The 25,312-nt window shown below is 41.9% G+C and overlaps 1 protein-coding gene across 7 annotated transcripts in view; it reads right to left on the reverse strand.

Moving 5' to 3' along the window:
• The window catches only part of Rhot1 (ras homolog family member T1), a 63,081-nt gene that overhangs the window by 31,130 nt on the left and 6,639 nt on the right, over nt 1-25,312 (reverse strand). For all 7 annotated transcript variants that reach the window (XM_029483401.2, XM_029483400.2, XM_021175386.3 and 4 more), the window contains exons 2-8: nt 19,319-19,377; nt 16,052-16,133; nt 14,243-14,286; nt 13,734-13,787; nt 12,398-12,450; nt 5,756-5,864; nt 5,211-5,312 (exon numbers count right to left, since the gene is read on the reverse strand). In XM_029483401.2, coding sequence (XP_029339261.1) covers nt 5,211-5,312; nt 5,756-5,864; nt 12,398-12,450; nt 13,734-13,787; nt 14,243-14,286; nt 16,052-16,133; nt 19,319-19,377 — 503 coding nt within the window. The remainder of the gene's footprint in view (nt 1-5,210; nt 5,313-5,755; nt 5,865-12,397; nt 12,451-13,733; nt 13,788-14,242; nt 14,287-16,051; nt 16,134-19,318; nt 19,378-25,312) is intronic.

Raw genomic sequence — 25,312 nt, forward strand, 5'->3', positions numbered from 1 at the left:
TAATTCCAGTGCTGGGAAGACAGAGACAGGAGATCCTTGGCCAGCCAGTGCAGACAATTGGCAAACTTCAGGTTTAGTGAGACTCTGTTTCAAAAACTAAGGTAGAACACAATTGAGAAAACACCCAGTGTCCACCCCTGCCTCCAGATATATATGTGTATACATATATACACACAGACACACACACACACACACACACACAGTCATTTAATAATCTAAATATTTCCAAAACTAGCAGCAGCTAGAATGATATACAAAACAGAGTTTCCAGCCATGGCTACTAAGACCTTGCCCCACCCTCGAGGAAAAGAACCCTATTAAGACGTAACACCGTTAGAGCACTTTAGCTCCTGAACCATTTTAGACCTTGATAGAAAAAGACATCATTACTTATATTTCATCAGATTACTATTACTGTTTTTGTTTTATTTGTTTGGGTTTTGTTGTTTGTTTTTCAAGACAGGGTTTCTCTGCATATCCCTGGCTGACCTAGGACTTCCTCTGTAGACCACCTCACAAAGATCTACCTGCCTCTGGCTCCAGAGTACGGGGATTAAAGTCATAAGCATAGCACTATTATTACATTTTTTAAGGCTAGGTCTCAAAACTCAAGGTCATAAAATCCTTCCTATATCTTTTTAAAAAACTCTAGCATACGCTTAAACTTAAAGCTTGTACACATATAAACAATATATAGTCTAAAAGTGGAAGTTTTTGTATGTTATCTTATTAATTATTAGATACACCTGAGAACCGAGTAGCAGATGGTGTCGTGCCCAGGCTTTACTCAGGGACTGGGGGACAGGCGGGTATCAGCAGATTAGCAGAACTATTAATAGGCCTAGGAGCGAGCAGCAGTGAAAGAGCTCAGAAGATGCTAAGAGGGATACAATGTATCACTGGGGTAAAGACCTCAGAGACCAGTTCCCATAACTGACTTCCTTGACTATAAAATAGAGCACCTAGCTGGACAGGAACAAAAATGCATTTCTAACTAGCTAACCTTGGTGAGACAGGTTTGAAAAACTAAAGGAATTATAAACCAGGAATAATGTTCCCTCTTAAAAAGTTTTTTTTTTTTTTTTATTTTTGTTGTTTTTTTACCTATCTATACTGCCAAATACTGATACATATCGACAAGATGTATGTTTTTGGTTTGCTTCATTTTCCTTTTTTTTTTTTTTTTTTTTGAGATGGGGCCTGTCTATGTAGTCTTGTCTATCCTAGAACTCACTCTGTAGACCAGGCTGGCCTCAAAGTAGATCCTTCTGTCTCTGCCTCTTTAGTCCTGGGATTTAAAATATGTGCCTCCATACCTGGCTGGCTGCGCAGTATGTTGTGGTTTATTATTATTATTATTATCTTTATTTCTTTATTGATGGAGGGGGCATGACTGTGCACATGCTTCTCTCCTTGCAGCACGCAGGTCCCAGGACTGAACTCAGCCTAGCAGGCTTAGTGGCAAGGGTCCTTACACAATGAGACATCCCTCCAGCCACACACTAGGAAAATCCAAACCCTTGGAAGGCATCTACAGAGATGTATTAGACTCCAGCCTTGGCATCTGCCCTGTTAGGATGTGACTACACTGCAGATTCATCAGTTCTACTTAGAGGTCTAGGAGGAAACTAACTACAGTGGCAGATAGACTGTAAAACTTGGAAATTTCCTTGGAATTGCATCAAAGCTTGAAAAACGATGTTGCAACTACAGCCTTGCTACTGAACCCTCCCTGCTGCTTGTCTAGTGCTGGAATGGGGTGCAGCATTTGGGAACTGCCACAGCACCTGTCTGTGCAGTAAGTGGTGCACTAGGCAGCAGCAGGGCTGGACAGAACTAAACAGCACTGCTCAAACAGCCCACGGCAGACACAGACATAACAAACAAGGATGGCTGATACGAAATCTGAACATAATATTGTTTTTATATATCACAAAATACAATTGCTTTGATTTTTTTCAAAAAATTAAAAACATAAAAAATATATTTATAGTTCAAAGGTTGTACAAAATTAAGACTAGGCCAAGTTTGGCTAATGGGTCTCAATTTGCTAACTACTCAATAACATTATAAACTGTAAGTTTTTATTAATTTATTTGTGTGTATATGTGTCTGTCTGTCTACAGGCCACGTATGTGTTGGTGTCTGAAAAGGCCAAACGATGTGGGAACTAGGTCTCAAACTCGGGACTTCTGGAAGGCAGGGAAGTACTCTCCAAAATTATTTCTTTTTATTTATTTTTTAAAAGTTTTATTCATTTATTTTATGTATATGAGTACACACTGTAGCTGAACAGATAGCTGTGAGCCTTCATCTGGTTGTTGGGAATTGAATTTAGAACTTCTACTCCCTCCAGTCAGCCCCACTTGCTCAGGCCCAAGGATTTATTTATATAAATAAGTACACTGTAGCTGTCTTTAGATGCATAAGAAGAGGGCATCAGATCTCATTATGAGATGGTTGTGAGCCACCATGTGGTTGCTGGGATTTGAACTCAGGACCTTTGGAAGAGCAGTCAGTGCTCTTACCTGCTGAGCTATCTCACCAGCCCCCAAATTTTATTTCTTACAAATAACACTTCAGTGGAGGCTGGGAGAGGAGAGGAGGGGAATGGAATGTGAAGTGTAAAAAGTGAATTACAAATAAAATTAAATTAAAAAAAATAAAAAACACCACCTCAGGCTGGGTATTTGGTGCACATCTTTAATCCCAGCACTGTGACTTGAGACCAGTCTGGACTACAAATTGGTGTTCTAGGACAGCCAGAGCTACATGTCTCAAAAAAACAAAGAAACAAACAAACCCCTCAGGGTTAGAGAGTTAGCTCAGCAGTTAAGAGCATGTGTTGTTTTGCAGAGGACCCAGGTTTAATTCCCAGCACCCACACGGTGGCTCACAATCATCTGTCACACACCAGAGTCATAAGAAAGGAAGGAGCCTCAACTGAGGTCTCCATAAGACCCAGGTGCAAGGAACTTTCTTAATTACTGATCAGTGAGGAAAGGTCCAACCCACAGTGGGTACTACCATCCACTGGCTGGTGATCTAGGTTCTATAAGAAAGCAGGCTGAACAAGCCATGTAAAGCAAACCAGTAAGTAGCATCCCTCCATGGCCTCTGCATCAGCTCCTGCCTCCAGGTTCCTGGCCTGTGTAAGTTCCAATCCTGACTTCCTTTGGTGATGAACAGCAATGTGGATGTGTAAGCTGAATAAACCTTTTCCTCCCCAACTTGCTTTTCTGTTATGGTGTTTTGTTACCGTAACAGAAACCCTAAGTAAATCTAAAAATTAAAAAACAAACCAAACAAAGCAAAAGACTCAGGCTCAGGCTAGGTGGTGGCGGTGGCCTAAGCCTTTAATCCCAGCACTCCGGAGACAATGGCAGGTGACTGTAACTTTGAGGCTAGCCTGGTCTACTAAGAGAGTTCTAGGACAGCCAGGGATGTCTAGAGACAGAAACTCTGTCTCAAATAAACCAAAAAGAAAATCACTTGCATGCGACCAATCTATCATTATAGCCAGCAGCCCATCCGTAATAGTCAAAGGGAATAACCAACCTCAGCAGACATCAAAAGATAAAAAAATGAGAGCGGTTACTTTCATATGATGACATTTTATTTAACTAGAAGAAATTAAATACCAATATACACTACAGCATGGGTGAACTTTGAACACATAGAGCTGGTGAAAGAAGAGAAAAATAAAAGCTAACATTGATGATTCCACTGACAGGAAATGTCAAGGACAAAATATACCAGCAGCTGCCAGGAGCAAGGGGGTGGGGTGGGGCTTGCTAGTGGCTACAGGGTTTCTCCAGGGGATGAACGGCACTGGAGTTAAGAGTTGCATAATCTTCTGAATATATACATACACATACATACGTACACACACACACAGAGAGAGAGAAAGAAAGCCAATATGAGGTAAGAGTAAAATTCCTTGAAGAAACTGAAAAACACATTTTCCTTTGTAGACAGTGCATATCTATGGAGACAAGATCTCCATAGATTTTATATATATATATAGATATATATATAGATATATATATATGTAATTTTATAAATACACACACATATTCACTTAATTGTATGTCTGAAAGAGGTAAACTTTGTGCTATATATCTTTAAAAAGTCAGTTTTAAGTTTATAGCAACATTTTGTTAAATTCTGTGTATTTCTCAATAGAATTATACTCCTTAGCTAAGAATATATTCAACTTGCATCACATGTATCCATGACAGAAAACTACAAGAGGTCCGAGACTGTACCACACTGGTTACTATGCACAAGGCCCTGAGATCAATTACTGACAGAATACAAAACAACACAAAACAAATCTGCTACCCAAGCTTTTGTTTAGATTCATAGATTTTCAGGCTGGTAAGATGGATTCTTGAGTAAAGAAACTTGATATCAAGCCTGCCAACAAGGGTGGGACCCAAACAGTGGAAAGAGAGAACTGGCTCTCACAAGCAGTCCTCTGACCACCGCCCCTCCCACCCCCCACCCCCGCCCCTGACAGGCAAGGCATGGCACACACCCACCTCACAAGATGAATAAATGGACAATCAAAAAAGCTCATAGGTTTTATAGAAGTAAAGTAAGTGTCATGGTTTGAATATGCTTGGCCCAGGGAGTGGCACTATTAGGAGGTGTGGCCTTGTTGGGGTAGGTGTGTCACTGTGGGCTAGGATTTTAAAACCTTCATCCTAGCTGCCTGGAAGTCAGCTTCATACTAGCAGCCTTCAGATGAAGATGTAAAACTCTTAGCTCCTCCTGCACCATGCCTGCCTAGACACTGCCACGCTTTTGCCTAGATGATACTGGACTGAACCTCTCTCATCCTGTAAGCCAGCCCCAATGAAAAGTCGTCCTTTCTAAGAGTCGCCTTGGTCATGGTGTCTGCTCACAGCAGTAAACCCTGACTAGGACAGCAAGGAAACCATAACAAGCCTGCACTTTGCTCTCAGGGCTGCAGGGTCTGTGCACCAGAGGCGCCACCGGAACCAACACCTACGCAGGAAGCTTTATGAAAACACAATGTCAGTGTCACACTGAGCTGAGACAAACAATTTAGCAACTTAATCAGTGACACAACCAAACTTCAATAAACCCATCTTAATAAAATGCTAAAATAAGCATTACTAAAACCCACTACCATACTGGAATTCCTGTATAATTCAGGCCCACAGAACACAGCCTGGGGTTACCTCTTTCTCCTCTGGGCAGTATAGAGGCCCTGTAGGATGAAGGACAGCTTTCTGTGCATAATAAAACAGCTCTGATATATTCTTTAGGTTTTTTGCTGAACACTAAAAAAAAAATAAATAAATAAAATAAAATTAATTAGTTTTATATTCTGAAATCAATTATGATAGCCAAAAACAATTTTAAAAATGTTAGCATATGACATTCCTCTTTTGGAACCTTTTCCACTCTCAGGAGTTTTCCTTGGTTTGTTTGGTTTTTTGTTTTTTTTTTTGTTTGTTTGTTTTTTTTTTTTTTTTTGCTACTCTCAGCTTTAGTAGGGTGGGGGTAGGGAGGAAGAAAACCAATATAAGATGAGAGTAAGATTCCTTGAAGAAACTGAAAAACACATTTTCCTTTGTGGACAGTACCAAGATCTCCATAGAGCTTAAGAGGAAAACTGTCAAGTTCTCTGTTTTATTCCATCTCCCATAATCTCCCACCCGTTCCAAGTCTCCAATGACAGAGCATTCACCAACACATTTCCAAGCTAAAGCATGAGACATACCTCCACACAGGTCTCTATCTCTGTATACTGGTTCATGATTGGAAGGATGGTCTCCATACTACTATATTCCACCAGATCAGATTTGTTCCCAACCAATATCAAAGGCAGCCTGAAACAAATAGGGCATTAATGCAATAAAGAAAACAGAAGATGTTGTATTTGTATTTTAAGTTAGGTCATTATCCATTCTAGTTAAATTCCCATCGTAACTCGGTCAAGCCAAGGTCCCCAGATAGTAGGTTCAGTCAGTCATCTCAGATTTATAGAGCATCTGTTTCACGCCACACACTCTTCTAAGTACTAAAGACCTTAAGAAAAAGGTTCCTCAAGGGTTGGAGAGGTGGCTCAGTGGTTAAGAGCACTAGCCGATCTTCCAGAGTACCTGAGTTCAACTCCCAGAGCCCACATAGCAGCTCAAACTGTCTGTAACTCTAGTTCTAGAGCATCCAACACCCTCCCACAAACACCAATGAATATAAATTTTAAGAAGGGTGCAGGGAGGGGGAAGAGATGGGTAAGAACACTAGCTACACTTCCAGAGGACCCGGGTTCAATTCCCAACACCCACACGGTAGTTCAAACTGACTGTAACTCCAGTTCTCGGGGAATCTGACTCTCACATAGACATACATGCAGACAAAATACCAATGGACACTTATGAATAAATAAGTCATTAAAAAAATTTAAAGCCAGGTGGTGGTGGCACACACCTTTAATCCCAGCACCTGGAAGGCAGAGGGAGGCAGATTTCTAAATTTCTCTGGTCTACAGAGCAAGTTACAGGACAGCCAGCGCTACAGAGAAGCCTTGTCTCAAAAAACCAACTAAACAAACAAACAACCACCTCTCTCATCCTAAGAATGAAAACAACTGAACAGGGAGGTACCAACAGAAAGAACGGGAGGGAGATGATCATAAAACTTCTCTTCAGTGGGTGGCATCTGAGCTGAGTATTGAGGGACAATCATATAGAGAGCAGACAACTAGCTGGGAAGAGGGAGCGTGACCATCCTGGTGGGCTCAGAGGTCAGGAAAGGTCTGCCAGAATGGATGGACAGGGAGGAGGCGGGATGAGCTAGATTGAGGATGAAAGGCCAGACATACCAGGACTTCTAAGCTGTGGTAAGGAATGTAGGTTTTATCATTAGTATAACTAAGAAGCTAATGAAGAGGTTATAAAGTAGAGGCAAGATCTGATCTAGTGAATGCTTTTTTTTTTTTTTTTTTTCGAGACAGAGTTTCTCTGTGTAGCCCTGGCTGTCCTGGAACTCTGTATTCCAGGCTGGCTTCGAACTCAGAAATCCTCCTGCCTCTGCCTCCCGAATGCTGGCATGAAAGGCGTGTGCCACCACTGCCTGAAGCTTTTATTTTTTATTATTACTATTTTTAATGTATCTGATACGACTGAACTCAATATTGAAGTGTTTTTAGTTTCTTACATGTATGAGTGCTTTCTTTGCCTGCACACATGTATGTGCACGTCAGAGGAGGTACTGGATCCGATCCCAAGAACTAGAATTACAGAGAGCTGTTAGCCATCATGTGGGTGCTCAAAATCAAGCCTGGGTCTTCTGGGAGAACAGCCACTACTCTTACTGCTTAGCATCGCCCTAGCACTAATTAATACATTTAAATGTGATCTGCTACATTTCAGAGATATATAGGGAAGGATTTACAACTTGGTGGGATGTCTATTTCCTTTAACATAGTCCCGATGGGATAAATGAACAAGATTGGTCCTGAATTAACTGTTGAAGCTGGGTGACAGATTCATTACACTATTTTCTATTTGTTTTATGTGTGAATTTTGTCATTAAAAAAAAAAAAAAAAAAAAGCCTTAGAGCATACTCGGGAAGTAGAGGTAGGTGGATCTCTGTGAGTTCAAGGCCTACCTGGTCTACAGAAAATGTTGACGGACAGCCAAAACTACATAGAGAAACCCCGTCAAAAACAAAACAAAACAAAGAAAAAACAAAACAAAAAAAACAGAAAAAGCCTTGGCCAATAACTCTCACAAATATGGTGAATGTTCTCAAGACTACCAGACTCACAAAATGACAAAATGACACACTACAAGAAGGTCAAAGAATCTTTGCATTCCCAGGGAAAGGGACATTATAACAGGAAGTGGACTGGCTCTAGTGGGCAGACTAAGCTTATTTTCCACACAGACACAAAAAGGGTACTGTTACAAAGTCAGGCTTGAGCCTGACTGCAGATTTAAGAGGATGTGGGAGGCAATAAGAAGAGAAAGAGCCAAAAGATCCAGTTCTAAGATGGTTTTAGGGTGTGTGTGTATGTGTGTGTGTGTGTGTGTGTGTGTTTCAAGGCAGAACTTCTCTGTATATCCCTGAATATTCTGAGACTCTCTGATTCTGTAGACCAGGCTGGCCTAGAACTCAGAGCTCTGCCTGCCTCTGCCTCCTAAGTTCTGGGAAGAAGGGTGTGCACAACTCCACCCAACTAAGACGATTTTGTTATATAGACAATAAAATCATAAGTTTTTAATCACTGTAAAAAAGTAAAAGAGAGAAAGAAAGTGGCAAAAGAAATAAAGTCTTTTAAGATTTTTTTCTTTACAACATTTCTTTCTCCTCCCTCTTCCCCCATCCCCCCCCACCCCCCGTGTGTGTGTGTGTGTGTGTGTGTGTGTGTGTGTGTGTGTGTGTTGTGTTCAGGGGACAACAGTTAAAGAGTCAGTTCTTTCTACCATGTGGATTCTAAGGATCAGTATGCCATCAGAATTACTGGCAAATGCCTTTAGCCATAGGACCGTCTCATTGGCCTAGAAAGCTTTTTAAAAACATGGTGGCTTGGGGGTTGTGGGGCTCCAGCAATGTCTCAATGGTTAAAAGCATTGTTCTTGCCAGGCGTGGTGGCACACGCCTTTAATCCCAGCACTTGGGAGGCAGAGGCAGGCCGATTTCTGAGTTCGAGGCCAGCCTGGTCTACAAAGTGAGTTCCAGGACAGCCAGGGCTACACCGAGAAACCCTGTCTCGAAAAACCAAAACAAACAAACAAACAAACAAAAAGCCTTGCTCTTGCAGAGGCTCTGGCTTACTTCCTAGCATCTACTTGGTGGCTCACAACTGTCTCTGCCTCCAGTTCTAGGGGATCTGACAGTCTCTTCTGACCTGTGTGGGCTCTGCACATGCACACACGGAGTAGACAGACAAGTGAGCAGAACACATTCTCTGACAGAGAGCAGACAGAACATTTAAAGATCTTGTTTTAAGTAAGTGAAATCCGAGAGGCCTATGGGAAATCTAAATGGGTTATCAAAGACATCAGAGTAGCGGAGACTGTTACACGTGAGTCCTAAAGGACAGCTTGGAACAAAACAAATCCTTTGACTAGGCTCCAAACTCCCAAAACAAACTCCTGAAGAACTTACTTTAGCACCCTTATCTTCAGTGTGATTTTTTTTTTAATGCTTATATTGTCCAAGAACGGACTCCTAACAAGATTAGGAAGAATTAGTAAACAGTAGTTTATTTAAAAAAAAAAGTCTAAAAAAAAAAAAAGTCTAAATTTATCAATTCTAAAGTCCCAGGCTAAGATGGAAGCATCTATTGTTTCTGAAACTCTCTGGCTATGTGACACTGATATAATGATATAAAAGAGTCCTAAGGAACAATAGGTATGTACCAAAAATAATCTACAGATGAGGCTCGGGAAAGAAGTTACTGGAAAATATAAGGTCTATCCTGGCTTGGCAGTGCACACTTATAATGCAGCAACTGGAGGCTGAGGCAGGAGGAGGTAGGAGCAGGAAGATCACAAGTCTGAGAACAGCCTGGGAAATATAATGAGATTGTGTGTCTCTAAAATTAAATTAAATTAAATTAAAATAAATAAATAAAATATAAACAAGGTCCACAAAGTAGCCATAGTAGTTTAGGGACAGCAAAGCCAAAGTTCTAAAGCCAGTGGCATAAATGGGTTCTTCATAGATACTGGCCAAAGTATGCAGTCTTCTCCAGAGCGGCCCTCCTAAAAATAGCCCCTGGGGGCAGCACCAAGAGCATGTGGACACACCGGCTCCACTGTAAGGCTTCACTGTCCAAGACAACACTCTATGGTGATGGCCTTGTTTGTTTTCTGAGACAGGTCTTTCTAACTCATTCTAGTTATCCTGAACTCTCCACCAGGCTGGCTGCTGAGACTCAGGGCATTGCCAATATGCCCTCAAATGACAATGAGCTTTAGTACTGTTGTCATAACCGCCTGCCACAGGCAGCTATTGAGCTTCTGAATGTGGGTAAGTAGATCAGAGGAACATAGACTTTTGTTATTTAGTTTTTAATTAATTTAAATCACCACAAATGACAAGAGGCTATAGTACTGAAGAGCTGAGTCATTCTCTTCTTTTCACTTTATCACCACAAAGTTTAAGAAACAATGAAGAGTCATCACAGAGCTTTGAGGCCATGTTAGTTTCCCTTCCACAAAGAAGTCAGACAGGGGCATCAGATATCCAAAGAATAAAGATAAAAAACGCTGAAAAAAGAATCCTGAAAACTTGAGCAAAGGGCCAGATGGTATATAATTAATACTTAAAACATGATTTTCTGGGCTAGTGAGATGGCTCAGCGGTTAAGAGCACCAACTGCTCTTTCAAAGGTCCTGGGTTCAAATCCCAGCAACCACATGGTGGCTCACAACCATCAGTAATGAGATCTGACACCCTCTTCTGGTGTGTCTGAAGACAGCTACAGTGTACTTACATATAATAAATAAATCTTAAAAAACAAACAAACAAACATGATTTTCCTAATATTTAAAAAGATTTAAATGGGGGCTGGACAGATGGCTCAGTGGTTAAGAGTACCTGCTGCTCTCCCAGAGGAACTGCCTTTGGTTCCCAACATCCGCATGGTGGCTCACCAACAATTATAACTTCAATTACAGAGGCTCTGATACCCTCCTCGAACCTCTGGCAGCATGCACACTGTACACCAAACTTTTCACATACACATAAACAAATAAGAACAAATAAACAAACCAGTTTTAAAAAGAAGATTACAATGTTGGGCTAGGGGTAGTGGCACAAGCCTTTAACCCCAGCACTTGCTAGGCAGACAGATCTTTATGAGTTTGAGGTCAGCCTAGTCTCAAAGAAAGGAAAGACAAAGAAAGAAAAAGACTGAAGGCTGGGAAGAAGGCACCAGAGGCATACTCCTTTAAATCCCAGCCCTCGGCTCTTAGGGGCAGGTGGAGTTTCGGGAGTTCCAAGCCAGCCAAGAATATATAGTGAGATCCTGTCACAAAACAAAAAAAAAACAAGGAAAAAAAAGGAAAGAAATAACAAAAATAATTTTGTCCAATTAAGTAGTGGGGAAATATTTTCATCTGACTTAAAACAAAGCATTTACGCAGAGAACTATCACTCTGCTTGGGAAATTACTGAGTGTGCCATCTTACATTTCCCTTTTCTACTATATCTCCCAAAGAACTGCAGAGAGCCTCCTTGTATGAATTTCTAAATGGAGATTTACAGGGCATTTTAGAGAAGTTATATACAAGTTATCTAATTTAATTCTCGCTACCGCCATATGCATCCAGGATAGACAGTACCTTTATCCCTATCACAGATGAAGAAACTAGACAGTCAAATTAAGTGGTCAAACAAGCTCTGAACAGTTGCTCAGTCCTATGTTCTGCCTAGTGCACACTGTGAGCAATCAACAATCCCACACCCCATTAAAGAAGCAACTCAAGAGAAGGCACACAATACAGGCAAAAACAAACTCCAAATAGACTCAAGCAGCAGGTTTTGAACAAAATGTAGAATTCCTAAAATACGTTGACCATTCAGTGTCAAAGCTGTTTTCTGCTTTGCTCTCGAATCTATTTACTCCTAGTAATCTAGTCACTCCTGCCCTCAAAAAGGTATGTGGTGGTATATGGAGGTAGGTGAACTGGGAGAAACTGATAAAACCAATGTAGACATGGCTCAGCAGGTAAAAAGCACCTTTACAAGCAAGCCTCAGTTCCATCCTGGAACCAACACAATAATAGAAGGAACTAAACCCCATATTTTTGTTGGTTTGGTTTTGCAAGACAGGTTTTTTCTGTGTAGCCCTGGTGGCCCTGAAATTCATGGCCTCAAAATCACAGAGCTCCACCTGCCTCTGCCTCCTAAGCACTGGGATTAAAGGCATGTGCTACCACCGCCTCCTGAACAGATTTATTTTATTATTTTATGTGTCTGAGTGCTCTGACTGTATGTATGTCAGTGTACCACACTCATGCCTGGAGCCTGAGGAGAAGGTGAGCACCAAGAGAGTAATTGGAACACAACCTGGGTCCTGAGACGACAAGTGCTCTTAACCACTCCAAACGCTCCAGCCCTAAATCCTGCAAGCTGCCCTCTAACACATGTACACACACACACACACACTCTCACACACACTTACACTCTCTCTCTTTCTCTCTCTCTCTCTCTCTCTCTCTCTCTCTCTCTCACACACACACACACACACACATACTCACACTCACACAGAAATAAATAAATATTTGAAAGAAAAACTAAATGTGGGGCATGTTAATAACCAGTAGATCTAAGTGAAAACTTTACAATTATGCTTGTTACTGTTTCTTAGATCTTTTCTCTACATTTGAAAGAAAAGAAAAATACCTGCTGTCTTTGTCTGTTCTTTCATTTATGAGAGGAATCCATCGGCTTGTTACCTAAAATAAAATTAAGTAGGAATGAAGACATGATGCAGGTCTTCTTTCAAAAGCTGCACATCTTTAATTCCAGCACTCAGGAGGCAGAGACAGAGGCAGGGGGATTTCTGAGTTCAATGCCAACCTGGTGTACATATTGAGTTCCAGACCAGCCAGGGCTATATAATGAAGATTCCTTCTTTAAAAAGAAAAAAGAAAAAGAAAAGAAAAGAAAAAAGAGGGCGTGGTGGCGCACGCCTTTGATCCCAGCACTCGGGAGGCAGAGGCAGGTGGATTTCTGAGTTCGAGGCCAGCCTGGTCTACAAAGTGAGTTCCAGGACAGCCAGGGCTATCAGAGAAACCCTGTCTCGAAAAACCAAAAAAAAAAAAAAAAAAGAAAAAGAAGAAAGGGGGTGGGGGGAAGGGACCAGAAAAAAAAAAAAAAAAAAAAAAAAAGGAAAAGAAAGAGGGAAAGAAAAAGGAAAAGCATACTGTTCTTTTAAAATTATTTTATGCTGGGCAATGGTGGTGCACGCCTTTAATCCCAGCACTTAGGAGGCAGAGGCAGGCGGATTTCTGAGTTCGAGGCCAGCCTGGTCTACAGAGTGAGTTCCAGGACAGCCAGGGCTACACAGAGAAACCCTGTCTCGGAAATCCAAATAATAAAATAAAATAATTTTATGATTATGAGTGTTCTCTCTAAATATATGTCTGGACATCAAAACATACACAGTGACAAAGTCAGAGAGAGCCTCAGATCCTCCAGAACTGAATGGAGTCGGAGGAAGCGCAGCCTCGGAGCCATCTCTCCTCTATCCTGTAAGAGTCCTTATGCCTCCCCCTGCAGGATCAGTGTTGATCAGAGTTGCCCCATTAAAGCTACACAAGGGGGCATGTGCGGAATCCCAGGCTGAGGCAGGAAAAGCATGAGTCCCAGGTGGACGAGGATACAGAGCAAAGCATATCTTAAAAACAAAAACAAAGCTGGGCAGTGGTAGCTCACACCTTTAGTACCAGCACTTGGAAGGCAGAGAAAAATAGAACTCTGTGAGTTCAAGGCTAGCCTGGTCTAAAGAGCAAGTTCCAGGACAGCCAGGATTACACTGTGAGACCCTGTTTAAAATAAACAAACAAAAAAATCCCACAAAAAAAAAAAAAAAAAACTTGAGGCAAGAGGATTGCAGCCTGGGCTATATGACAATTCCAAACCAGGCTTAAGCTACATAGTAAGAACATGCCTCAAAATAAGTAAGTAAATAAATAGCAACAGGTTAAGTTTAAATAAAGAGAAAATGTAAATATACCTTATCAATAGAATGCTTGTTGTTAACAGCATAAACTATGCAGATGACATTAGCCTAGAAGAAAAAGTAATAAATTAGTGGCACTGTGAATTAAAATATACAAAACATCATTTAATTATCAAATACCTAAGATTTTTTTTAGCCAAAGGGGGAAATTTTCCAAAAAAGAAAAACCTACCTAAAAGAAGAAAGTATCCCTAAAGATGTAGAGCAAACAATACATATTCAAGTACCAATTGAGAAACTCCTGGTAATCTGGGAATGGTAGCACACACTACAGAGCACTCAGCAAGTGGAGGGAGGAGACCAAGGCACGCCTCAACCACACCAGGAGTTCAAGACCAGTCTGGGCTACAAAAAAATGTCACTACCCAACCTTCCCTCAGAAAAAGCATATTCTTGGTAAAAGAACTAAAAGGATAGACTCATAGGATTATCACTGTTTACACAAGCAGACACACACACACACACACACACACACACACACACAACGTCCTTTTTACACATACCTGTGATATTTCTTGATGAAGTTGTTCATCACTCTGTTCTGCTTCTACAAATGACAAAAGCCAGTGTTTTGTATTTTAAAATCTTTTATAACTAATCATCAAGCCAACAACAACAACAACAACAAAATCAATGTAATATCTACCTAACAAAATTGACATAGATGGTTCCCAGCAACTACACAGGATCACATAACATCTACAACTCCAGTTTCAGGGGATCCTACACCCTTTTCTGGCCTCCGTGGGCATCAGGCATGAACATAATACATTTACATACCTACAGGCATACATACATACTCATAAAAATCAATAAATCCTCAAAACGATATAGTGTTGTACCAGGCAGGAACCAAACTGAGGCTAATGCAGTGAAAGAAAAGGCTGAGGTATGAGGAGAAAGCCAGCTAGCAGGGAAGCAAACCCAAGAGAACAATTCCAGCACAGAAGTGCAGAGGCCTCTTGTCAAAGATCTAGGCCAGAATCTGATCCAGAGTTGAAAAAGGGTCAGGCAAAAGAGATCAACAACTCAAGAAAGGAGACTGAGAGCTTCAGAGCCAGAAGCCCAGACAAGAATTGCGACACAGAGCCCAAGACTACAGGATCTGAACACTCTCCGCACAGTAGGTAGGTGTAATAACAAACAGGCCCAGAGGCAAAACTGTAGCTTGACCATAAAAAAAGCAAAAATTCCCTTTCTGGGCTGGTAAGATGGCTCAGCTGATAAGGGCTCTTGCTGCCACCCCTGAGTTCAACTCCCAGATCCCACATGGTGGAAGGAGAGACTGAAATGTAGCAGGGTATCCTCTGATACTCACACATACCATAGCATACTCAGGTCCACACACAGAATAAATAAATAGATAATCAATAACAAACATGTATCAGAGATATTACGTTGACCTCTCTGTTTATGTGGTATATATGTATGTACAAATCTGTGTGTTCACATGTGTGATAATGATGTCAGGGATCTTTCTCTATCGTCTCTGTTTCCACACTGGTTTTTTTTTTTTTTTCTTTATTATATGTAAGTACACTGTAGCTGTCTTCAGACACTCCAGAAGAGGGAGTCAGATCTCATTACGGATGGTTGTGAGCCACCATGTGGTTGCTGGGATTTGAACTCTGGACCTTCGGAAGAGCAGTCGGGTGCTCTTACCCACTGAGCCATCTCACCAGCCCCCACACTGGTATCTTTACTGAACCTGCAGCTCACAAACTGGCTCGACTGGCTGGCCAATGAGCTCTGGGGTGTGCCTAGCTGGCATGTCTCTGCCCAGCGCTGCTGTTACAGCCACAGTGCCCAGCCTTTTACTTTGGTACCAAGGATCTGCTTGCAGGTTCAGTAAGTACTTAACCTCCTAAGCAATCTCCTCAGCTCTCAAACTGACCGTTTATAATTAATTTCTGTGTAACAAAGGGTGAGAAATTAAAGAACATATATAGAGTTCAACAAATCATAATATACACATGTCTGTGTGTGTGGTCTTGGAAATTTATCAGTCTAGGCAAACACTGGGTAAATGAGCTACATCTCCCGCCCCTCAACAAATGCTAAAATTCAGAACCTTCTCACACTTTTTTGAATATGTCTGTGTGTGTCCATGCATGTCCCACATGTCTGTGGTGGCCAAGGGCACTGGGTAACTCTGAGGCTGGAGGTACAGGAGGTGTGACCCTGATGTGGGTGCTGGGCATTGCACTCAGGTCCTCCACAAGAGCAGTACATGATCTTAAACACTCTGAAAAGCTTGACGAGGTTTATTTCAGGGCTATTACATTAACTTCAAAGCCTCCTTCACCCATTACCTGAATAATCGACAATGTGCGTTGGAACTCTTTCAGGGGTGACATCAGCTGGAATGGTGATTTCTTCTGCTCGGGGAGGAACCTTTATTTGACAACAAATATAAAAATAAATGTGGTGAAGTTATCTATCACACCTACTATCAAGCCATGTAGATTTATCTATATCAGGCCCTTCTGTTTAGAGCTATCTTTGTAGGTATTCACTGCACTTTAAAATATTTTCATTGAGGTGCTTTATCATACAAGCAAAACTACAATAAAAACATGTTTTAAGGGCCAGCAAGATGGATCAGTAGATATGAATGCTGACCACCTGAGTGTGACCCCCAAACTGTCACAGTGAAAGGAGAGAACCTACTTCCACAAGTTGTCCTCTTGCCTCCAAATGTGTACTGTACTATATATGCACATAAAGAAATATAACAAATAAAAATGCAACAAAAATGTAAATAAATAAAAGACAAACCAAAAATGCAATAAAAGAGCCTGACGTGCCAAGTGTGGTGGTGCACGCACGCCTTTAATCCCAGCACTCGGGAGGCAGAGGCAGGTGGATTTCTGAGTTCAAGGCCAGCCTGGTCTACAGAGTGAGTTCCAGGACAGCCAGGGCTACACAGAGAAACCCTGACTGGAAAAGCCACAAAAAAAAAAAAAAAAAATTGCAATAAAAGATTTTAACAATCAAATAAAAATCAAAGAGAAAAATAAGTTTCCAGCTGGGGTTTAACTCACAGCAGTGTGAATGACCAGCCCTAGGGAAAAAGGAAAACCTCCGCCACTGTAGTCAGGGTATCTCAAGTTTCTCACAAACTTAAAACGATTCAATTTGATACTGAAATACTAGATTTTTTAAATACATGGTGTTCATTCTACTTTGCTAAGAATTTAAGATACTTTACAAATAAGGAGCTATGTTAATCCCAGGCAGTCTTGATGGGTGTGACACAGTGATGGGGAACTTGTCTAGCACATGCAGGTCCTGGGTTTAATCCTCAGCTGGGAATCAAACCCAGGTCCTGTAGAAGAGCAGCCAGTGTTCTTAACTGCTGACAGAGCCTTCTCTCCAACACCAACTGTATGATTTTTTTAATTACAGAGAAAACAAAAAGTATCCACACTCAAGAGAAACATCCTAAAACAACTCTGACTTCAGTTAAACATTTAAAACATATTTATTCCTTCTGACAGGGTCTCTCTATGCAGTTCCAGCTGGACTGGAACTCACTATGATTCTTTAAACTTGTTTGTTTATTTATGTGCATAGGCATCATAGCACACAGTGGAGTTCAGTATGGAGTCAGTTTTATACCTCCACCATGTGGGTCCTGGAAACTAAAATCAGGTTGTCAGACTTGGCAGCAGCTATCTTTTCTCACTGAGCCATCTTGTTAGCTCTTCAGATAAACTTCTGCTGAGAACTTTTGGTATTATACCCCAATTCTCAATTAATGTTAATGATTCCATAATATACTCCACTTTTCAAATTAAGGAATTACTACTTGATTCTTCTTTAATGCAAAGGGGAACAAAGCAGCAGCCATGGAATTGTGAATGCTGAAACCGCTACACAGGGGAAAGATATGGTCAGCAGTGAATTGAAGCTCCTGCTTGGTATATACAAGACCCTGGACTCAATCCCAGCTACCACAAAAAACCAGAACACACAAAGACACTGCCATGTGACGCACCAAATTCCTAGCTCAGCAACAGAACTATAAGATTATTTCTTTCTAAAGAGTAAAGAAAGGATTAATGCAAACTCTGACATTAGTTTTATTTTTACTTGTATGTGCAGGCACATGTACTTGCATGCCACATGTGTGTGTGTTAGGGGGCAGAAACCCACACACGTGTGGACAGCCATGAGCTTTACAGGCAGCTAAAATCAGCTAACAGGTGCTGGGAACCGAACATGCATTCTCTGGAAGTATAGCAAGTGCTTTTAAGTACTGAGTTATCACTCCAGCCTCAAACTCTGACATTAATGATACTTTGGAACAAAAAACAAAAAGCAAGCCAGACCTGTAATCTCAGTATTTGGGAGGCAGAGGTAGAAGAATTAGCAAGAAGTTCAAGACTAGCCTGGCTACATAGAAAGTTTGAGGGCAACCACAGACTGTGTCCCTAGAAATAAACAAAACAAATAACAAAAAAATCCAAAATTCTGTTATGCTGCTGCACTGATGCTGTTCTCTCCCAAGACCCCGACGCTACAGGAGGGCTTAGCCAGCATCCCTCACACCGGGATTTCCAAAATGAATAAGTGTAGCCCAGTATGATGGCGCATACATGTAATCCCAGCACCGAGGAAGGGGAGGCAGGAGGATCAGGAATTTAAAGTCATTCTTAGCTGCATAACAAGTTTGAGGCTAGCTTGAGGTATGTGAGACCCTGTCTCAAAACAGCAATAATAGTAGTTATAATAGCAAACCTAGAGCTGGGCATGGTGGCGCACGCCTTTAATCCCAGCACTCAGGAGGCAGAGACAGGCGGATTTCTGAGTTCGAGGCCAGCCTGGTCTACAAAGTGAGTGCCAGGACAGCCAGGGCTATACAGAGAAACCCTGTCTCAAAAAACCAAAAAAAAAAAAAAAAAAAAAAAAAAAAAGCAAACCTAAAACCACTGGTTTCTGGTGGCATTTCATATTTATTTATTTATTTTTAAAGATTTATTTATTTTATGTATATGAGTACACTGTAGTTGTCTTCAGACACACCAGACGAAGGCGTCAGACCACATTGCAGATGGTTGTGAGCCACCATGTGGTGGCTGGGATTTTACCTCTAAGAACAGACTACACAAACGATATGATCTCCAGTTCCTTTTTCCCACCACTTTAAAAATGAGACGACCAAGACCCAGAAATGACAAATGGTAAGGTGACCGGCTAGTGAGATGGCTCAGTGACTTGCCAAGCAGACTGGCAATCTGAGGTGGACCTTCAGGCCTCATGTAGGAGGAGGAGAAAACTGTGACTCACACACGCTGTCCTGTGATCTCCGCACTGTGCTACGGCATGTGTGCATGTGTGCAAACACACTCATGTAATGTAAAAGAAAATGTTAATGTAAAGTCAAAGGCATAAAGTGAGAAGAATGTAGGCTCTTTCATAACGTAGGTGATGTCCTCTGTAAACTAATGCGCTTTTTAAAAGTTCTAATTGTTGAAGAAACACATGAAGGTGGCAAAAGTAATTTTAACTTACTTTTTATTTAAAAAAAAAAAAAAAAAGGACAAAAAAACCTCACAACAATTAAATGTTTTTACCTCTTCCGGAAATTCTTCACTGACCAGCGACATAATCAGTGATGTCTTCCCAACTCGAGCTGTTAAAAGAAAAATTATTACTTAACAAAACATTTTGGTTGTACAGAAACTCAAATGCAGTAGCCACATAGGAGTTGAGTAGTTGTAGGGGAAAGACAACTATAAGCCTTTTCCGTCGGCCTCCTGCAGTTGGGGTGCACCAGCACTTCCCAGTGCCTGCCTGCCTGCCTGCCTTTAATTCCAGCCTCCTGGGAGGCGGAGGGACTAGGATGTCAGGTTTGAGGAGAGAACAGAACAGAGTAGAGTAACAAAACCCTTCCTGCATCACCTACTCAGAGTTGTACAAGACTCTATCCCATGATATAAGCTGCTTAATTTTCTAAATTAAATCTCTAAAGATCATTTCTAAATCTTCACCTTTATAAATAATGTTGTAACTCATATTCTACAGCCTAAGTTCCTTGAAGTGGAATTAAGTTAGTGCACAGGCTGCTGTGTGTTTGATGACATTATTAACTCTGTTCACAAGAGAACACACCAGCTTCCAACCTCAGCAACACAGGGACCTCAGCGTGCCTGGACCGTTCCATGGGACGCTTCTCCCTTCTTGTTCTGTATTTAAAGGGTTGGTAACAAGGTAAAACACCAAAAGTTGTCTGTCCCAGTGATCCTTTTAATAAAGGACAGTTAAAATCTCACTCTTTATTCTGAAATCTGACTTCTCTACTCCAGATATGTTTCTGATCATGTAGTTACTACTGTCAAACCTAAGTGCTTACTAACCAAGTCTGTCGGAGCCCCTAGAGAAAAACAGACAACTGCCAGTTAATCCCTGCCACGGGGGCAAAGTACAAATCCTAAATACAAGTCCAAATATATATATATATGTATATATATACATATATATATACACATATATACATATACACACACACACATATATAAAAGCATGCAAAAAAAAGGAAACTGACTACAAATACAATACTATTATCCAATCTCTTGACTTTATTCACTACTAATGAAAATGAAAATGACTGTCACAGCCAGCTTCAGAGTTCTCATCAAGAGCTAACAGTGTTTCTAAGAGCAAGACAAACTGCCACCCCTGATTCAGGTTTCCTACTTTGCACTGAAATTGTTAAATTTCTCTGTTACTATTAGAGGACACCTACCACGCTGCCCGAGTTAGTCTGGCACTCCTAGGCAGTCCTCCAAGCAGCCCTCTCTCCTGAGTGCTAGAACCACTGGCGCCTGCCCGGCTAAACCCAGCCTGTGGTTTTACGTCTGTCTCTGCTTGCCCTTTTGCCTAATTCTGGTATTTCATTTAAACATTTCCCAGTTTCCAACTTTCTTTTTTTTCTTTTTTTTTTTAAATATATTTATTTATTATATCTTAAGTACACTGTTGCTGACTTCAGACACACCAGAAGAGGGCATCAGATTTCATTACGGGCGGTTGTGAGCCACCATGTGGTTGCTGGGATTTGAACTCAGAACCTCTGGAAGACCAGTCAGTGCTCTTAGCTGCTGAGCCATCTCTCCAGCCTCCCCCCCCTTTTTTTTTTTTAAGATTTATTTATTTATTCTATGTAAGTACACTGTAGCTGTCTTCAGACACACCAGAAGAGGGAGTCAGATCTTGTTACGGATGGTTGTGAGCCAGCCACTATGTGGTTGCTGGGATTTGAACTAAGGACCTTTGGAAGAGCAGTCGGGTGCTCTTACCTGCTGAGCCATCTCTCCATCCCCAGTTTCCAACTTTCTAGCCCTCACCAATCTACCGACAATATAAATGTCCACTACACTTCCGTCCACACCCTCACCTTCTAGCTCAGCCTCCTGGACTCTCACCTTCCTCCCAGCTCCTACTGAACCATACTAATGGGAAGGCGGGGAAGGGGCGCCATCTAGCCGCAGCTCACCCTCCTCACCGTATGTCCCACTTCTGCTGCCTACTCAGGCAAGTGGAGCAGACAAGGCCATTCCATGATTCACACAGGTACATGCACTAACAAGCCACAGTGAGTCCTGTCCCCCTCCTCACGTGGCTTTCCTCATCCAAAACTATTATGCCTCTTCTGTACTTTTACATCTTATCATGTCTTTCGGGCACTTCCATCCTACCACAACCTAAAGACCCCCAGAGCTACCACAGCTCTCACTGTCTCCACCAACAACTTATGTGCTATATAATCTGTAGTAAGCCACTATGAATATAACATACATCCTATGTATGAGTCTACATGGACACAAGTGGCTAATAAAGCAAACCTTCTAATTTTGTATGAATGGAGGACCTCTAGCTTTAGCTGACTGGACGCCTCTGCCCAGGTATACCAGCACTGCCAGGGAAGCCATTTCTACCGTCCAACGCTTCTCTAACACTTCTTTTCTTAAGATGTATTTATAGCCAGGGGTGGTGGTGCACGCCTTTAATCCCAGCACTCGGGAGGCAGAGGCAGGCGGATTTCTGAGTTCGAGGCCAGCCTGGTCTACAAAGTGAGTTCCAGGACAGCCAAGGCTACACAGAGAAACCCTGTCTCGAAAAACCAAAAAAGCCGGGCGGTGGTGGCGCACGCCTTTAATCCCAGCACTTGGGAGGCAGAGGCAGGCGGATCTCTGAGTTCGAGGCCAGCCTGGTCTACAAAGTGAGTTCCAGGACAGCCAGGGCTATACAGAGAAACCCTGTCTCAAAAAACCAAAAAAAAAAAAAAAAAAAGATGTATTTATTTTTACATGTGTGGGCATTTCATCTGAATGCATATGTATGTACACCATGAGCATGCATTGCACATGAAAGCCGGAAGACTGTGTTGGATCTCCTGAACCTGGAGCTACAGGTGGTTGTCAGCTGCCATGTGGGTGCTGGAAATTGAACCCAAGTCCTTTTCTAAAAGAGAAGCCAGTGCTCTTAACCACTCAACCATCTCTCCAGCCCTCCAAAACTCACTCAAAAAGAGTGAGTGAGATTCTGGATTTAAGGCCCGGAACCATCCAAGGAGAGGTATTCTGCAAACTGAATATCAGGCAACTGCTGAAGCAATACAAAAATAAAATATAGCATCGAGATGACTCAGGGGGGTCTGGTACCTGCTGCCAGGCCTGACAAGCTGAATTCAACCTCCAGGACTAACACAAGAGAACTGACTCCTACAGTTGTCCTCTGACTTCCACATGTAAACACACACTCATGCACACACATGTAAATAATAAAATAACAATTAAAAATAAACTCTAGCCAAGCAGTGGTGGTGCAAGCCTGTAATCCCAGCACTTGGGAGGCAGAGGCAGGTGGATTTCTGAGTTTGAGGCCAGCCTGGTCTACACAGTGAGTTCCAGGGCCAGGACTACACAGAGAAACCCTGTCTCAAAAAACAAAAACAAAACAAAAACAAACAAACAAACAAATAAACAAAACCTCTAGGTAGGTGTGGTGACACACACTTTTAATCTCACCACTCAGAGGCAGAAGCAGGCAGAAGCAGAGAAACCCTGTCGCAAAAAAACAAAAATGAACTGTAAAAATCATTGTATCCAATCTGTTTTTAATAAAAAGCTAAGGTTGGATTCCACATAACAAAGTAGAGTATGCAAGTATGACAAGTGGTTTCAAAATCCCTTGCAATTTCCTAGTAATAGCTACATCATTTCTTATAAATAATGTATAAACAAACTTATTCTATTGACAGGGCTCATTTAGGAGATGCAGGCAAGATAGCTTCAGAATAAGGGTTTGTCACCACAAAAATCCAACCTCATGAGTAGAGGTTGGAACCTTCAGACTCATCCTAAAACCTAGAAAGAGATTGAAAAAGGTTGACTCCAACCACATGACAATGGTTTAATCATGCCTACAAAAAGAGACTCCAAATAAGACCTCTAGTCTTCACATCTCAGGAGACCTTCCAGGTTAGTGAACACATCGGAAGGTGGTACACTTTAACACCACTCTAAGCTCCAGGTCCTTCCAACCCTTCCTCCTGCCTCCCCCATTTGCAGGATCATAAGTGTAATGTTTTCCAGTGAACAAGTAAACTTGAGGGGGCTAGAAGCCTCTTTTCAGTGTTTGACTAGCAGGGGAGGCCTACTGCAAAGGGGACAGTGGCAGGAGTAAAGATGACAACAGAACAATCTTACTGATACTTGAAGACAAGGACACACCAGACAACAGCCCCAAGAATGGCTAACCTGGTTAACATCATTTGCATCAGTTACCACTTCCCAGTGTGTGGTTTTATTTATTTGCTCATATCCTACATCATCTAGAAAACAAGCTGAGGCAATTCCATCTATAGCCAGCCATGATGGCACACACTTTTAATCCTAATACTCAGGAGGCAGAGTCAGGCAGATCTCTGAGTTCAAGGCCAGCTTCCTCTACAGAGTGAGTTCCAGGACAGTTAGAGATACACAGAGAAACCCTGTCTCAAAAAACAAAAACAAAACAAAACAAAAAACAGGTTTGGTTGTTCCAAAGCAACTGTGATTAGAATACAGTGAGGGGATGACTATGCAGTTATATTTTTGATTAATAACTTTTAGCATTTGGAAAAATAATCCCAGCAAGGCTCTTCCCTGTAATAGCAGGCTAAAGAGGGAACAGCCATGGATTCGAGGCCAGCAGATAAGAGCTCCAAGCAAGCCTGGCCTACAAGTGATACCTGTCAGAAGGGGAAAACGGAGGGAAAGAGGGAGGGGAGAATTATGTTGTTACCAAGGAACAATTAAAAGTATGGTGGTTACCACTGCATACACTAGCAAGTGCTTGCTGAAAGGACCCTGATATAGCTGTCTCTTGTGAGACTAGGCCGGGGCCTAGCAAACACATAAGTGGATGCTCACAGTCAGCTATTGGATGGATCACAGGACCCCCAATGGAGGAGCTAGAGAAAGTATCCAAGGAGCTAAAGAGATCTGCAACCCTGTAGGTGCAACAACATTATGAACTAACCAGTACCCCAGAGCTCTTGACTCTAGCTGCATATGTATCAAAAGATGGCCTAGTAGGCCATCACTGGAAAGAGAAGCCCATTGGACATGCAAACTTTATATGCCCCAGTACAGGGGAACGCCAGGAACAAAAAGTGGGAATGGGTGGGTAGGGGAGTGGGGGGAGGGTATGGAGGACTTTTGGGATAGCATTGGAAATGTAATTGAGGAAAATACATAATAAAAAATTAAATTAAATTAAATTTTAAAGTATGGTGGTTTAGCCAAGTGTGAGGGCACGCACCTTTTTTTGTTTTGTTTTTTGTTTGTGTTTTTGTTTTGTTTTGTTTTTTGAGACAGGGTTTCTCTGTATAGCCCTGACTGTCCTGGAACTCACTCTGTAGACCAGAGTCTGGAACTCAGAGATCCGCCTGCCTCTGCCTCCCAAGTGCTGGGACTAAAGGCGTGCGCCACCACACCCACCTAAGGGCATGCACCTTTAATCCCAGCACCTGAGAAGCAGAGGCAGGTGGATATCTGTGAGTTAAAGGCCAACCCAGTTTACATAGTGAGTTCACTGATCATAGGTAGGTGATAGCCTGCAGGACAAATGTTGTCAATACCTATGATCTACCTCTCTCCAAGTCTGATCAACAAAGTGCCACTAGGAGGAGAGCAAATAAAACATTGGCGAGCAGAGGGGTGTGTGTGTGTGTTTCCAAGCGTGCATTTACTTGCCACAGTGCATGTGTAAAGGTCAGAAGACAGCTTTCAGGAGTTGGTTCTCTCCTTCCATCATGTGGGTCCAGGGACTGAACTCAGGTGAAAGTTGGTAGCAAGCACCTTTGCCCCATGATTTCAGCTGGCCTGAGGTTTTTAAGAAAACTATGTTGGATTTTTATGTAGAAGATATTCATGTTCTTTGTCCCATATCTATAACCATCCTCTCTTGGTTTTTGTTTCGTTTGAGCTCCCTGAGGCCAAGACTGACCTGGACCTCACTATGTACCCTGGGCCACAGTGATCATCTTATCTTAGCCTCCCAAATTCTAGGACTACATGTGT

Source organism: Mus caroli, unplaced genomic scaffold (assembly GCF_978045245.1).
Source record: "Mus caroli unplaced genomic scaffold, Mus_caroli_1 scaffold_13, whole genome shotgun sequence".
Classification (NCBI taxonomy): Eukaryota; Metazoa; Chordata; class Mammalia; order Rodentia; family Muridae; genus Mus; species Mus caroli.